Here is a 17758-nt window from a genome sequence, read left to right on the forward strand (position 1 = left end):
ATTAACATGATACCTGACAAAGTGGATTGCGCCTTCAGTGTTGGAATGCACTTGTATGATTCTACTGTGGCTCATAAGTACCAGGCAATCTGTTCCAGTACTGTGCATGTCTCCAACCACCTAACATATAGGCTATTGAGCAAGTCTGGTGTGAACGCTATTATTCTTCTCCAGTATTAAAATCTTTCTCTTTTGTCTTGTGCTTCCTATGCCTAGCATAAATTTGTTGCTGGCAGTCTCCTTGTTCTAAGGCTTTCTCAGCAGCTGACTCCAAATTTTCTTTAGCTTTTCAAGATACTGCAACCCTGTATGCCTTAAGTAGGAATGGTAGTAACTCATTCCAGTCCCTGGAATATTCATGGATGTCTGACCATGAATTTAAGAATGCCTTTCCACCTCTCATTTAAGCCATTGGTTTGAAGATATCCTGGAGTTGAAAACTCTGGGACACATCACAATTGCTCCTCCATCAATCATCAGCATTGAAGTAAAATTTATGGTGCAACCTAACACGGTAACTTTCAGTATTCTATTATGTGCTAATATCTGAAGAGCCTTTGCTGTTAGAGATGATAATGGTACTGTCTCTGGCCAACAAGTAGCATAGTCTATTACTGATACTACATATCACTTTCCAGATGTAGTATGGGGTTCATGAGGACCTACACAATCCATATTCATCATTTCCCAGGGACATTCTTTTCTGCCAATTGGTGTAATTAGGACAGAATCACTAGCTCATTGCTGTGCCTTCATTTGACATGTGTGACACATTTACATATCTTCTCACATCTTAATGCAAATTTAGCTACCGGAAAGAAATATTTTCCTGATATAACAACGTGGTGGCAGCCCTCTTGCCAATGGATACCGTAACTGTAGAAGCCATCACAGTTATGGTTGAAGCAGTAACTGGAAGGCCTTGCACAGCCTTCAAGTGGTCAATCAGAACAGACATACTCAGCTCCCCCAAGAGGCCTAAGGAGGGCCAGAGCTCCCTAAGCCCCTCAGTTCTCCACAGCACCTGAAAGAGATATTTTCCTGACACAACGACGTGGTGACAGCCCTCAACCCAGTGGATGCTGTAACTGTATATTATTATTATTATTAAAATAGTTTAACCAGACCACTGAGCTGATTAATGGCTCTCATAGGCTGGCCCAAAGGAATAAAATAAAATGGAGTACCACATCTAGGCCATAGGCCAAGCACTGGGACTAAATGAAAAATTAAAATGAAATGTTAACAATAAATATGCAAAAAGGCATATGCTTCTACACAGGAATACACACACAGGAATACACACACACATTAAATACATTTACTCAAGTTTCCTTCTGCACAATAAAAATAAATTAAGTATGATAAAAATCAGAGTAAGTTAAGATTTTTTAAATTCATATTTTTTAATTTATTTAATGCCTCATGTGTTTTTGTATTTTCTTGAATTACTTTTTATATTTTACCAATTAATTTGCAGCTCGTCATGAATATTAAAATAGGAACAATTGAAGATGCAGATTCTTATAAAATTTCACCAATCAACCTATTTCTAAAAGTTGATAGCTGTTGGTTATACTTTGGACATTCACATAACATGTTTAATTGTTATTATCACTTTGCATTTTGAGCATTTGGGAGCAGGGTCATGTGGGCTGCCCATCAAGTGTCCATGTGTCAAATGAATATGAACTGAACTGAATATAGAATTTAGACCAAAGGCCAAGCACTGGGACCTATGAGGTCATTCAGTGCTGAAATGGAAATTGGCAGTAAAAGGTTTGAAAGGTGTAACAGGAGGAAAAGCTCGCAGTTGCACTATGAATCAATTGTCAGGAGAGGATGGAGAGTAAGATGGAAGAAAGAAAATATGAAAGGAGGTACAGTAAAAGGGACAAAAGGGGTTGTAGCTAGGGGCCAAAGGCACGCTGCAAAGAACCTTAAGTAAAGCCTACAGTTCACCGCATGAGGTGCACAGATGGCACTACCCCCTACAGTGATCAAATGAGTATGGCCTATTAGGAGATGTGTCAGAATTGCTTGCGTGTCTCTCTCTTTGGTATGATGAACTCCATTTTCTAGCACCAGGTTTTATTTAATTTATTTTTAGGTTCTTCATTCCATATGTTTTGCCATTATTTATAATACCTATTTTTATGTGTGTTACATAATCATTAATAGGGATATTTACATTTAATCTTGTCATATGGGTTGCTTCTTTGGCTGCTTTATCAGCCTCTTCATTTCCCTTAATCCCTACAAAGGCAGGGATCCAACATACTGTACTTCTATATTTTTCCCATTATTATACAACTTAGGGAGTACAATATTTTTTGGTTTGTAGCTTTGAATGGCTTCTATGGCGCTTTTTGAGGCGCTAAAAATCACAATTATTACACGAGGTTTCTTTAATTATTTTTATGGTTAATGCTATTGCATGTCTCAGCTGCAAATACTGAGGTATTATAAGGTAGAGAGAACTGATGCGTTTTGTCTTGGGATACTGCAGCATATCCCACTCTATATTGTGATTTATGGTTGTCTGTTTATATTGCGTAATGTGGACCTTTTTGAGTTACATGTTCTACTGTATGTTGTCTATGGTGTTTTGGGGTATATGAGTAACTTTCTGATAAATATTTTAAGGGTGTGCAAATTCTCATGTTCAAGGAGGAGGTAATTTACTACTGAAGGTGAGTCAAACAATCGTCTAGCTCTAATATCTCTCAATTCAAATCACTATTTTTTTTGGAGAATCACTTCTCTGAATTCTCAGGGCACTCTTTATTGTTACTAACTCTATGGAGAGACAGTGGTAGTTCACCACATTCAATTTGTAAAGATGAGGCTGGTGATGATCTAAAGGTTCCTGAACACATTTTAAGGCCTTTGGTGAATTGGATCCAATGTTTTCAGCACTGCATCTGATGCTGAGCCATATAATGTACTTTAGTGGCTCCCCAAGTAGTACTGGATAGTTTTTTAATTAGATTAAATACTCTTTTACATTTTTATTTCATTTATCTTATGTGGGCTTTACAATTTAAGCAAGTATCAAATACTAATCCTAAAAATTTAGCAGTTTGGCTAATTGGTATACTAGTATGATTTCTGATTTTTAAATTTATTTCTTCACCTTTTTCCCACATTTTATTTTTATAAAACATGACTCTTGAGTCTTATGTATGGATAATTTACAGCCTACAGATGAGGCCCATTCATCTATTTTTATTATGGTTTTATTAATGATTCACTGCATGTTTTATGCGAGATGCTGAATAATATATGGCAAAGTCATTCATATACAGGCTAGTTTTAATTCCATTAGTTAGATTATTACTGATATCATTTATTGCTAAACAGTGTGCCATTAAGGATGCTTCCCTGTGGAACCCCATTTTCAAGTGGAAATGTTTTTAACAAATCATCAATTCTCACCTGGATATTGCAAACTGTCAGAAGGTTTTGGATAAACTTGGGTAAATGTCCACGGATGCTATTTCTACATAACGTTTGTAATATTGCATAGTTCCATGTAGTATCGTATGCCTTTTCAATGTCAAAAACAGCTACAGTAATTTGTTTTTATTTAAATCCTCTATGTATGTGATCTTTTAAGTTAGATTGAGAATCTAATGTAGATCTATTACATTGTGACACGAACTGAGTGGGCGTCAAAATATTATTTTCTCGAATGTGCCATGTTTGTCAAACATTTACCATTTTTTCTAGTAATCTGCATAAGCAACTTGTTAAAGAAATTGGTCTGTAATTATTTACATTACTGGGATCCTTTCCAGGTTTGGGATAAGAATTATTACAGCATTTTGCCATTCCTCAGGAAATAAATTTCAAATCCATAAATGACTATAAAACTGAAATAGGTATGACTTTGCCAAAGGTGCTAAGTGGCAGATCATCTCAAAACAAATAGTCACCTCTAGGAGCAGATTTATTACTGTTCGAGAAAGGATATTGCAACTCTTCCATATTGAATTTCTGTTATAATATATATATCTTCCATTGTTTCAAAGCTTATTGTTATTAATTCTATATTATTTTTCTTTGTGCAGAAGTGTTCATCTAAATTTTTATCATTACTTACATTTGCTAAGTTTTCTCCTGTTATGTTACTTATTTCTTTCAGATCAAGTACAGTAAACCCCCCATATTCGCGTTCTCACAATTCGCGGATTTCTCTGTGGAATGTATCTACCAATTATTCGTGGAAAATTCGCCAATTTGCAGTATTTTTCACTGAGAAATATTCACTAATTACTGTATTTTCATATCATTTTCATGACTAAATACACTTTTTGTGATAAAACTATTAAAATACTCAAGTATACGCATTTTTAGAGGGTTTTTCTTGTGTTCACTTTATCAAAATAGGTAGTTCTAAGTGTTTTTTAGAGGAGTTTTAAGTGTTTGTGGATTTTAGCTAATCGCGGGGGCGGCGGTTGGGTTGCGGTACGCATCCCCCGCGAATATGGGAGGTTTACTGTATTCTTTTCCATCTTTTAATATGGGATGTCTGGGTGGTTTAACATGGGTACCATTTATTCTCCTGAAATATTCCCATATTTTTTGTATGGGGGTATTATTAGAGAGATCTGATACATATTTCCTCCATGCAATGATTCTTACTTGCATTAGTTTTTAAATTTTGCAGATATTTTGTTGTATAGAGGTTGTAATGTATCAATTTCTAGTAATAATATAGTAATTTTTTGTAAAGTTCCTTTAAATATCTGTAATGTTTTATTAATTTTACTGAATTTTCATTCAAATTATCTAATCATCTCCCTATTGAGCATTTTATTTTTATTAATTCTGTTAGCTTATCAGACCACCATGGAACCTTGTGTTTTGTTGGATGAGATTTTGATTTTGGTATTGCCTCATCAGCAGCATTTTCAATGAAATTAACAAGAAATTTATTAGCTTCTTTATGCTCTTTTATATACTAATATGGTGGGATATTCCTAATGTGCCGTTCATATAGCTCCCAATATGCTTTATAAATGTTATAATGAGTGACATTCTTGGTAGAATTATTTTGTAATAATGAAATTAATATTCGGAAATGATCACTGGTGTGCAAGTCATCAACTGTATCCCAATCTAATCTTTCTACTATATTTGTTGTACATAGAGTTAAGTCTACTGAGGAAAATATTCCATGTGCTTTTGAATATGTGCTGATTTTGTCATCATTTATACAGCACATGTCATTTGAATCCATGAATTCTTCTGTTTTACTTCCTGCTCTGTTTGGGTTTGTACAATTATAGTCCCATATTGGATTGTGAGCATTAAAATCACCTACAATTAATGTAAGTTCTTTGGCATTGTTAAATGATTCTTTATCAGTGTTGTAATTTTTATTAGGTTGGTTGTATAAATTATAAATTACATAATTATTGTTTTTTTTTTTTTTTCATATTTTAAGACTTGATATTTGAAACTGGTATTTTTAGCTTTGCTTCCAGTGGAAGACATCCTAAGAAAAATAACTGTAAAACTGTGAAAGCAGAAAACAGCTAAAACCAGGCAATACTGAGTGCCTATACCTCAAAATTCAACTTCTTGCTGACACAGTAATCATTCCTACAGAACCTGATATTTTTAGCCTTGCTTCCAGTGGAAGACATCCTAAGAAAAATAACTGTATGAAAGCAGAAAACAGCTAAAACCATAAAATACCAACAAGCACCTATACCTGTACACAATGGAGGCGGCAAGGAGAATTCTGACGAGCTAAAGCATTCAAAACACACCTGGTGGAGAGCGAGTGAACTAGTCATCCAGGCCAGAAATGTGCTCTTTTTCTTTTGTTTGAATGCCGACTCACCTGTTGGTGTGAAGATATAAGCTACTTTAACAGTAGGCAAGATGTATCCCAAATAATAAAAGATTAGGATAAATGAACTGTTACCAATTCCTAAGAAAAACAGGGTAACAAGCATTCAGGTTTCCCCTGCACCTCTTTATTCTCTATATATGTTGAGGAATTTCCTTTCCAAAGTTCTGCCTCTACTGTTTGAGACAGGAAATTAACACATTTCCAATGTCCCTCTGACATATAATATGAAAACAAATATATTCATGCAAAAAGTCACTGGAGTGTAGCATTATACATATTGTATAGTTGTATTTCTGAGGCAGTTTACCACTTCAGAATTAACATCAAAATTACTACAATAAATCTTAGAATTCAGCTCCAGTTCAGGCTCAGTCAGTGAAATATTTCATGAAACTAGCATAAAGAAAAGGCCATGGCTCAAATACAAAATGTGCTTCCAACAACCTTTAAGCCAGTAAATGCAAAACAAGCATTGTGTAGAGGTCATGTGGTGCCACCTCTGGACATACATCATATTTTCAATGTTGTATCCTGGCATGAGGCCATTTCCAAAAATGCATTAATAAGGAAAGACATTTTAAAAAACGGTTTATATTGTACCTGCATACGAATACTGCAAATACATATCCAGGTTTTTGATTGCTTACAATATCTAATAAAAAATTTTTCTTAAGATATAATCACAATGAAAATCACATACAGGAGTCATGACACAAAACATGTTAGAATCATCAAATCTATGATACAATATAATAGTCATTCCGTAATAAATACATATTTTCACTGGCAGTGACTGGAGTTCATGTGAGGATCATAATAAAGCAAGTCATGACAAGAGCTGTATTATGAGTAATTATGTAAAACTGACATATGACCATTATAAAATTAGAAAAGAAACTGTTTTTTCTGATAGACATCACTGTATTATACTGTCTTCCTTTTCCATCAAATCATTTGACACAGACATTATTATTTACATAAATATGTGAGCATACTTGTGAGATATAAAATACCAAGATTAAAAAACCCAATGGCTTTATATCCTGTACTCTATAACCTTCAGATTTACTGTGTGTAAATTTAATATTCTCCTGAAAATAAGCTTCAAAATGCTGTCCATAAGAAGAGGTAGGTGAGTCTCACATGCCCATCTTGTTAAACAGACATAGGTATATTGTTTTAAAATGTGGGTATACAAGAATTTGTTCTTAAATAGAATATCCATCATGTCACTTTAAAAAAATATTCAGAGGTGATATGCTCATAGCTGCATTGAAAAAAGCAGCAAATAATGAGTTTGTTAATCAGAAGTGCACACAATTACAAGAAAGACATTAAGGTTACCATACAGTAGGTGGAATAGGGTTTGTGTTAGGGTTATACTATAACAATAGTGTTTATTATAACTATGGCACTTGTGTTACATTAAATTTTATAACTAAATTTATTTAAATTTGATATTTTTTCTTTTCTGATAACCCATAATGGCAAATAATTTAAATACTGATGCAAAAAAATGGGTGTTAAAAGAGTATTGAGTCTCAAAATGCTGAAACGATTAGGAAAAAATGGGGTGAAACATTTGGTACTCAAGCCCCAAAGAGACAAACCATTTACTGCATTCGTGACAAATTTGATATCAATGGCTCAATTCTTAATGCCCCAAAAACTGGTTGACTCAAAACAGTTTGCACAGAGGATCATCAGCCCCTTGTTGCCGAAGCATTTTGTCACAGTCCCAAAAGGTCCACCAGAAAAGCCTCAGCAAAACTGAACATTTCACAAACCTCTATTATATGAAGTCTGAAGCCTATTGGGTTGAAACCTTATCACCCACAGCTTATTCATGGCTTATTGGAGGATGACCCAGACAGGTGGCTGTAATTTAGTGAAATAATGCTGAATGAAATTATAGAAAATCCAATAATTTTAGATAAAGTGTTGAACAGTATAGTGAAAACATGCATTAAACATTAGAGCAACATCTAAACTAGTTTGGTGTCACTGTTTGGGGTGGTACTGTATTTCGAGTTCTGGTGTTTTAGGACCAATTTTTTTTATGGAACAGTCAGAGGCAATAAGTATCTAGAAATTCTAATGGATCAAGTTGTTCCACAGTTACAACAACAGGGTAATTCTCATGACCTTTATTTCCAACAAGATGGGGCCCCTCTGCTTTATTCAAGGGCAGTCCGCAAGTATCTTGATGAAACATTTCCTGAGAAATGGATTGACCGAAGAGGACCAACTGACTGGCCAGCATGTTCAGCAGACTTTACCCCAATGGATTTTTTCCTTTGAGGAATACGCAAGGATAAAGTTTATGGTCGAAAACACAAAGTGTTGGTGATTTGAAAAATTACATTAGAGATGCATTTCAAGAAATTAATACACAAAGTGACTTGTGCAAATATGTTTGTTGAAGCATGAAAGGTAGACTTCAAAGTTGTGTAAACTGTGATGGAAAGCAGTTTGAGTACCTGCATTCAAAAAATTTTCAGTGCCTTCATATTGTTATTGTATACAATAAAATTTAATTGTAAATGTAATCCCTGTTTATAAAAATTTAATTGTATTAGTTAATATAACTGTACGTGTAATCTCAAAATAAATGTCACCACCTACTGTCCACCTACTTTTGGTTAATATATATGTGTGTGTGTATATATATATATATATATATATATATATATATATATATATATATATATATATATATATATATATATATATATATATATATATATATATAATTTCTTTTGTCAAATGCTTTAGTGAAATCAATGGCCATTAAGGTACTTAATTTGAAAATTCTAGATAAAAGAGGATTCTAGCACCAACAATGATTGACTGAGCAATAATATGTTGTAACAATAATTGCCTAATTATTTATTTAATCAGCTATTACTGGCATATTTTTGAATACACCTGCTAGCTTGTCTTAAACTTGTAACAAGATGGGTAAGCTGTGACAAAGAACATGAAAATGTAACTTTTCCTTGTTGGCCATCTGCTTCTTCAGTGTGAAGAGTAATAAGGTACATGGCACCACCACCTTCTTCACCTGTACTGCTCTGTGGAATGTAAAAGTGCATTGTATTAGAACACTTCTTCTGTTCCTGGCGCACTAAAATAAGGGAACAAGTTGCAATATTAAAAATCATCAATATGAAAATCTTTTTTTAAGGGAATGAATATAAATTCCTTTTCAATAATATTATTTTTCCACTAAAGGATTATTTCCCAACAATATGTAGCTTCATCTGCATATGTGCTACATTTCCATAATTGTCTATCAACAATCTTAATATTCTTTTATGATACAAATTGTATGAAGTTTCAATATATTGTATTTCCCCCGAGAAGCTTTGGACGTATCATATTAGGAAGGGCCAGTTCCAAGTGTAGCAGATTACAGCTAATAACTCACTCTGAATACCTGCTTCTCAGTCCCTCTCTTATTCTCCATAATGACATCCTAATGACGCAGCCTTCCGGGATTTCCTGATCCTGTTATATGTATGGGGCGATTTTTTAATCACGTGATTCAATCTACTAAATGCAATGTTCTAGGGGCTTTAAAAACTATATTAACAGTCTATATGGATGGCTACATGGTCTGCAACTCTTATCTCTACACTCCAGTCTCTCAATCTGAGTCTGGAAACTTGACAGCTCAAATCCTCTCCACTTGAATTTGCTACGCTAAAAGTTAAGGGTTTACACTGAAAAATCAAATTCTTTCTAGAAATACAAACAACTAATTTTTTTAATGTAGACCTCTAACTTATACTTATTGGCCTTCCTCCCTACATTCCAGTTGTCAAGGTTTGCCCAACAAAAAAATAATCTGGATTGACCACCGAAGACTTGCTGGGTGCATTGATCAAATGACAAGACAGGGGTTTCTTTTTCCTTCAAAGAACATGTCTGAGGAATATTTGTGACAAATAACATGCTATGTTTTGGGCTTGTATCAAAAATAAATTTTACCTTGTATGTTGAAAAAATATATTTCTGAGTTCAGTCCCGTGTCAGCCGGTGAAATTCCATTACAGCACGAATTTCTAGGTATAGCAATGCTAGATATACCAGAGAAAAAGAGCTTTCAGGAAAGCTGGGGTTATTACTTCCCAGTCGACCGTCTTTTAGAAGACGCCGGGTATAATGAAGGGTGAGTGAAATACCACTACCACGGAAATATACTCGAAAGATCTCTCCTTATCAAAACTCCCGTAAAAGAGCGGTGAGCCGTTGCAGCTCTCACTAGAGGTGAAAATTTTGTTAACTTTCTCCCATCCGGAGAAGCCCTCCTCTCCCCTGACCCTAGTTTTTTAGCTAAAAACGAAGACCCACAGACAGGTGGTCTCCCTGGAAGGTGGTGCCCCTTCCTCAAGATCAATCTTTATGTCCAGTCCATACACTTAAATCTTATCTCTCAAGAACTCCACAGAGTAAGTCAGGTCCTCTTTTTATCAGGGAGAAAGGTGGTACTCTTTCCCTTAATGGTATAAGACAACAGATTCTGTATTTCATTAAACAAGCCAACCCAGACTCAGTTCCTAAAGTTCATGATATTCGAGCAGTGGCTACTTCTACTAATTATTTTCATAATATGGACTTCTCAGAGTTATCAAAATATACGGGTTGGAAGTCACCTCTAGTGTTTAAACGCCACTATTTAAAATCACTCGAAGCCCTGAAATATTCTACTGTAGCAGTGGGAAGTGTCATCTCCCCACATTAAATAATTATATCCTTTCCTTTTCCCCCCCGCCCGCCTACCTCATTTGCTTCTCTGCTTGTTTTCCTGGTAGTTTTTGCCTCACTGCCTAGCTCTTCATATTGATATGTTTGTATTTTATGATGGAAAACTGTAACCTGATTAGCCATAATTGTTTCGTTTACGGGGTACTGGACTGTTTTTGTTGGCTCCAAGTACCCCGGATAATTGCGTGTGTTATTTTCATTAGTCTTGCCTCTTACATGTTTAAGCCTAAGTTTACATATATAGTTTTAAAAGTTGTTTTTCTTGTTCTGTGCACATTTCATGTTTCACTACTTTTAAGTAATTTTAAGATTTTTGAGGTTTTCTCCCCATCAGTCAGGAGACCTCCAGTGTTTTGTAGTGTTAAGTTTTTTGGTGTGCCTCAAAATTAACTTGCCTTACTTTTACGTATTCTTGCTTCATGGAAGAGATTCTTTAATTAAAATTATTTTCGTTACAATTTTGCCTTTTCTTCAGGTTACCCCCCTTGTTTTCCAGTAGTAGCAGTCTTGGCATGATTCTCTATCACTATTTCACCGGCTGACACGGGACTGAACTCAGAAAAGGGATTTTGACAGAGGAAAAATCTATTTCTGAGGAAGGTCCCGTGTCACCCGTGACCCTCCCTGTCTAGTCTAGTACTCCTCCCCCTTTCGCACATGCCAAGTCTGGGGTTAGTGCTAGCATGGAATGAAGTAGGTGGCGCTGGTGTCGCCGTCCTGGCGGGTGTTGAGTGTGGAGCTGTAACGCTCACCGCTCTTTACGGGAGTTTTGATAAGGAGAGATCTTTCGAGTATATTTCCGTGGTAGTGGTATTTCACTCACCCTTCATTATACCGACGTCTTCTAAAAGACGGTCGACTGGGGGTAGTAACCCCAGCTTTCCTGAAAGCTCTTTTTCTCTGGTATATCTAGCATTGCTATACCTAGAAATTCGTGCTGTAATGGAATTTCACCGGGTGACACGGGACCTTCCTCAGAAATAGATTTTTCCTCTGTCAAAATCCCTTTTTTAGTGATTAAAAAACATGTTTTGATGTAGGAAAATCTATTTTTGGTAGCTGCTGTGAGTTCTCAAATGAGTTACAATCTCATGGCCCCCTAAGGCTCCACAAGACAGACCAACCAATCTCTAAGAATTCTCTTATAGTTGGTCTCGGCCACAATAGTGCTAGTTGGTACAGTGATAGAATATAAAGGACTCAGGACAAGAGGGCTCTATCTCCTGTCCTACAATGGCTACCTCGGCTTTTTCCTTCATACTACTTAAACAGATGTGACTACAGTGCATATGTCAGCTATCTGCCTCATTATATGCTAAGTCTGTGCAAGATAAAAGTTCACCCGAGTCCCATGCCTTTTCATCACAGAAAGTGGGTGGGTTTGGGGACTAGTAACAGCTACCAAAAACAGGTTTTTACTGCATCAAAACCTGTTTTTTTGATAGCATAGCCATTGTTCGTCCTCAAAGGAACTTGCAAGAGAAATTGACAGGTGACGAAATGGCTTAGCTCCTAATAAATAAATCCCAACAACCCAGATAAATTTTTGGTCCTAGGTATAGTCACTGCTTATCTACTATTTTCTTTATTCCTGATACCCAACAGGGTTTGGCAATAAATAACATGAAACAACACAAGAACCTACATCTATTATTCTTTGTGGTTCTAAAGTAACTTACCTAATAATGGTGGTTCTACCTGCAGGATTACTGCACCTTCCCCAGCAACATTTCAGCATGATCACCACTCTCATGGCAATAGCATTCAGGAATTTTTGATCCAACGCAAGGTCACAGGTTATCAACAGTTTTCTTTATTCCAGATACCCACTGGGGTTTGGCAATAAAGAACAGGAAATAACACAAGAACCTATATATGTATTATTCTTTGTGGTCTAGCTCCAGGATTATTGCACCTTCCCCAGCAATATCTCAGCATGACCATTACTCTCATGGCAACAGTATTTCGGGGATTTTTAACCCGAGATAAAGTCACAGGTTATTGACTGTTTTCTTTATTCCGGATACCCATTAGGGTTTGGCAATAAAGAACAGGATACAAACAAACCTATATATTTATTATCCCTTGTGGATGTGATATGACTTACCTAATTATGTTGGGTCTGGCAGCAGGATTCTTGTGCCTCCCCTGTTTCAGGAATATGGCAATATTCCTGAATAATAACCAACAGAACCACCCCAGACACTAGGAGACTTCTTTGGAAAAAACATTTCTGAGGTTAACGTTGTACTCAACTTTTGGATGTCATGCGACTTAGGGAAAGAGTGATGGTCTGCCTTTTAAATAAGAGACACTAAAATAATTTTCTGGCCATGTAGAGAGTGGCTTGTTTGTTAAGTTAAGTATACCTTAGTTTTACCAGACCACTGAGCTGATTAACAGCTCTCCTAGGGCTGGCCCGAAGGATTAGACTTATTTTACGTGGCTAAGAACCAATTGGTTACTTAGCAACGGGACCTACAGCTTATTGTGGAATCCGAACCACATAGCGAGAAATGAATTTCTATCACCAGAAATAAATTCCTCTAACTCTTCATCATCCGGCCGTGCAATGGTGCAGAAAAAATAGGACCATCTGGGATGTTTGCCATGACCTCTCCAGTTATTGGCACTGATACTTGGTTATTGTCGCAGATAATTGCCAAAAATCGCTGATTTTCGGTTATCAGGGATTTTCATTTATCATCACGCCGTTGGAAAGGAACCCCCGCAAATAAACGGGGACTGCCTGTAGATGACAACTAAGTGTATGAGTGATGAAACATTGTCCCTGTCAAAGAGAGCCCAGTATGCTAATCCAACCTCCTGATGGCAAAGCAGTCAAGAAGGCTGCCTTTTGGAGCGTATGAGTTGTAGTTGCATTGGGCCCACTGAAATGAGGGGATAACAGGAGTCTAAGAACCTTATTCTGGGACCAGGTAATGAGAAGCCTTGCAGGAGCTAGCTTTTGCAGTGCAAAAGACTGGAGAAGGGAATTAACAATTTCTATATTAGGATCAATGACAAAACTGTAAAGCAAGGGTTCCGACAGTGCTCCCTTGTATGCCATGACTGTTGTGATAGCAAGGCACATGACCCCAGCGTGGAGGTAATCTAACTACATTTTCCATACGGACTGGGATGTCAGACAGATGAAGTCCATAGTTTTTAGACTAGATGCCTATCAATGTTAGGTAAATAATCTTCATGGTAGACCAGATTTTTAAAAAATACACACATGAAGGTCACAGTTCAGAAAGGAGGACGAGTAGATGACTCTCCTCCTTCTGTCTGGGAAAGAACAGTGGATGCCACTGGAATCTATTCTTTCGCCCACTGCTGAAGAAACAAGAAACCAACAACTATTCAGCTTATTTGGGGCAACTTGGTAAGTGGTTCTGTTGACAGCTAGTAGATTATTCAAAGCCTTCAAAAGCTGGGACAATGGAGGAAAAAGGTATATCACCCTCCATTCATTCCAGTCTTGTAGGAATGCATCTTTTGCTATAGCCTGAATGATCAGTTTCTCTCTCTTTCCCTCTCTCCACACACACACACACACACACACACACTCTGGAAGTTAATGGTTCTTGCATGCGGCAAACAGTCCACTTCCAGCTGTGGATGCATGTTGACAATTACTGAACTGAGAGGGGCTGCGTGAGTGTGAGCCCAAACTCGATATAAGACACTGCAGTCATTTTGTTTAGGATCAACAAAGTGTGGGTCCGTTTTGGGGCTTTTCAATTTTTTTTTTAGATTGAAAGACAGCCGACAGCTCCAGGAAGCTGATGACACTTCCTCAGAACAGCTGACCATCCTCCTGCTGCCTGACAATACCTTCCAGTGGCCTCCCCAACTGTCAAGGAGGCATTCTTACGTATTATAATTTGTATGAACAGTGGAGTGAGGTCGACCTGTTTGCCAGAGTATCTTTCCAATCTCAGATGAAGGCAATCACAAAGCTTTTTTTCCTGGCATGTGAGAGCCAGACTCTGTTCACATCTTGCAGTCACAATCTCAGGATTAGATCTACCACAGATGCAAGCTCTAACAGGCAAAGACTTTGTTCCTACTGTCGTCTGGAAAAGCTGGGCCTTTTTCCTTTTTCTGGCTTGAGTGCTGTTGGAAAGAGACATCCTGCCAAAAAGAACATACCAACAAAATCCCAGCCTCAAGAAACATCTGCTAGATATAAGGTGGATCCATACTTGTTCCTATTTATTAGGAAACCTTTTGACTGGAGCTTGTCGCCCACTACTCTCAGTTTCCTTCTCTGGTGGCTAACCAGATAATCCAGTCATCTAGGTAGGCCACCAGTTAAATTCCTTCTTTCTTGAGCTCCCATAAATTCAAAGAGTACAGTATATAGAGAAATCCGCGAATAGGTGAGTCCGCGAATCGTGAGACTGCGAATATGGGGGTTTACTGTCCTACAGTCAACCCCCAGTATTCGTGGGGGATAGAGACCACAAACACCCATGAACAGCTAAAATCCATGAATACCTGACATCGCCCTCTAAAAATGCTTATAACTGGCTATTTAAATAGTTAAAAAACCAGAACCCCCTCTAAAAACATTTATAACTGCTTGTTTAGTAGTGCAAACAATAAATGTATACCTTAAACTACTGTATCATCCTACACAGAATATTCCTTAAAGTATCATATAAAACACTTTAATATCATTTTAAAGTCATGTTACAACATTGTCTTTAAAATATACAATAGCTTATGTTGGAGCAGAAAACTATTCAAGCTACCCCTATTTTCAAGTACATCCATTTTCTCTCAAACCTTAAACTATCATCCTACAAAGAATATACCTTAAATTATTATTTAAAACACTTTAATATCATTTCAAAGTCATCTCAAACATTACCCTTAAAAACAGCATATTTCATAGCCATGTGAAAACTACCTTAGCATTCTTTATTTTCTGGCACACCATTTTCTCTCTCACAGTATTGAAGCTATCCCAGCTTTTAAAGTGTGCAGGGTGTAAGGGTGTATTGAGTGACATACTGGCTGGGTGTTGTCCAATATATGTGGAATGGCGAGACATTTGGCGTCTTCACAAATAGAAGCATGCATACAGTTTGATACAGAAGATTCAGTAGAACATTATGAGTGTGCCGGAATGCTTGCATGGCAATGCAAGTAGTGGTGATTGTACATGAATCAAGACAACAATGGTTGAGAGAAATACAGGAATATTGTATGGTAGAAGTTTGCATTCCTTGAGCTGTATTGCTGACGCATTTCCGGAGGGAGAGAGAGAGAGCCGGGATGCTTTGTTGTCTTGTTTGTCCGGATGGTTGACTCACGCATCGCAGGCCCATAGGACCACCATGCGGTCTCCTTACACCAGCCCCTCCCCAAGGCCCCAATAGCTGAAATCGCCTTGCTTGCTGACAATCCAATGGCGCGAAGGGAAGCGGCCAAGTGGCAGTGCAGCAGGCTGAAGGGTGGCGCCCGTTGGATTAGGACTGGCCAGCAGAAACGCAGGAGATGGCAGCGGGTTTGAAATATATGTTGGCTGGTCCTTCGGTAGCCGCCTGAGGGGTTGGCAGCAGGCTGAAGGATGTCAGCTGATCCTTCGGTAGCCAGCTCGAGGGGGACGGCAGCAGGCTGAAGGATGACATCAGCTGGTCCTTCGTTGGTCAGCTTGTCCAGTATGAGTTCGGGGGCGGCGTCAGGCTGCCCGGAAGAGGCGTCCAGGGCTCCGGTGGTAGGGTGGGTCATCTTGGAGGGTCGGACATCTATTGAAGGCTCGGGTATGGCGGGAGACTGAGTCGAGGAAGCAGCGAAGGGTTCGTTGGCACGTGGGTCATCATCTTGGGTTGAACGTCTACCATCGGCTCCTTCGGGTCACTCGGGTCACCAGTGTAAGGAAGGTATTGAGTGACATACTGGCTGGGTGTTGTCTAGTTTATTACTGGTTCCTTACTGAATACATGCACAGAATCTTCGTGGTTGTTATTGGCTGGTGCAAGCCACAATGTAGTTTCTACACACAGACAAGACAAAACAGAGATTATGTTTTGGAAACCTGTGCTTGTCGACAGACAAACGGATGGCGATTGTGAAAGAATATAAACGTACAATGATAAAACATATGTCAATGGAAAGGCCAGAAAATTCCACATATGGACATTTGCATGAGATTCGATACATATTAATGAATAACAATGCAGTAGTAAATATATGAAAATGGCGAGACGTTTCAAAGCCACAAACAGAAACTTATACATACAGTTTGATACAGAAGATTCAGTGGAACATTATGAGTACATGATCGAATGCTTGCATGGCAATGCAAGTAGTGTATTAATATGAATGAGACAACAATGGTTAGAGAGAAATAGGACAGGAATATTGTATGGTAGAAGTTGCATTCCCATGAGCAACGCCGCTGGACACACGGGGAGGAGAGAGAGAGAGAGAGACAGGATGCTTGTTGTCTTGTTTTTACCTTCCTTCAAGAATGGTTCTGTACCCAGACTGTCCAGGTATTGAGATGCACTTTATCCCCTCAGGAATACCAAGAGACTTTTATGACTACCTTTTCTAGCTTCTCTTCCAACAGAATAGACTCCTGGGAGGGCGAGGATGTAGCCATGGAGCAGACACTTTCGTGTGTGTAGGAGGAGGAGGAAGAGGCCCGGCCACTGCAGTGGGAACTTTCCTGGAGAGGCTGAGGCCTCTTTGACTGCCTAGGTGACCTGGGAGGAAGCATCTGAAATGTATCTTGATGGATCCCTCACTGAGCAACCAGGTATAGGGCTGGCTTTTCTTTGTTTAGTAACCCTAGGGCAGTGGAATTATCCAAGACTGCCTCTTTAAGGGGGCCGAGAGGTCTACAGTCCCCTTGTGGCGTGAGGAGGGGGATCCGAAGAGCTGAACATGAAGGCTGAAGATGAACTGCTGCTCTCTCACTGAAGAACTTAAGCAACGTCGGGTAGTGCAGTCAACTGCACAGCCTTGATTTAGGCTTCTGGGGGACACCATCTGCGATGTGTCGGCGATGGCGAGGAGATCGACGATCGATGGAGAAACATTACGCTCAGCCAGGCCCCCGAACCCCAGGGCCTTGCGAGAATCACTTTCACGCCTCCTGAA

General features: G+C 38.2%; 1 protein-coding gene across 4 annotated transcripts in view; it reads right to left on the reverse strand.

The window, feature by feature from the left end:
- LOC136835276 (COMM domain-containing protein 3-like) overlaps positions 1 to 17758 on the reverse strand; it is a 64996-nt gene that overhangs the window by 21882 nt on the left and 25356 nt on the right. Inside the window, exon 4 of one of the 4 annotated variants that reach the window (XM_067098560.1) lies at positions 5363 to 5854. The exons of 1 other annotated variant lie outside the window; for it this stretch is intronic. In XM_067098560.1, coding sequence (XP_066954661.1) covers positions 5804 to 5854 — 51 coding nt within the window. In that variant the 3' untranslated portion in view covers positions 5363 to 5803. Of the gene's footprint in view, positions 1 to 5362; positions 8941 to 17758 lie in introns of those variants that run through there. 2 more of the 4 variants (XM_067098563.1, XM_067098559.1) reach the window with 2 other exon arrangements.

Source organism: Macrobrachium rosenbergii, chromosome 55 (assembly GCF_040412425.1).
Source record: "Macrobrachium rosenbergii isolate ZJJX-2024 chromosome 55, ASM4041242v1, whole genome shotgun sequence".
Lineage (NCBI taxonomy): Eukaryota > Metazoa > Arthropoda > Malacostraca > Decapoda > Palaemonidae > Macrobrachium > Macrobrachium rosenbergii.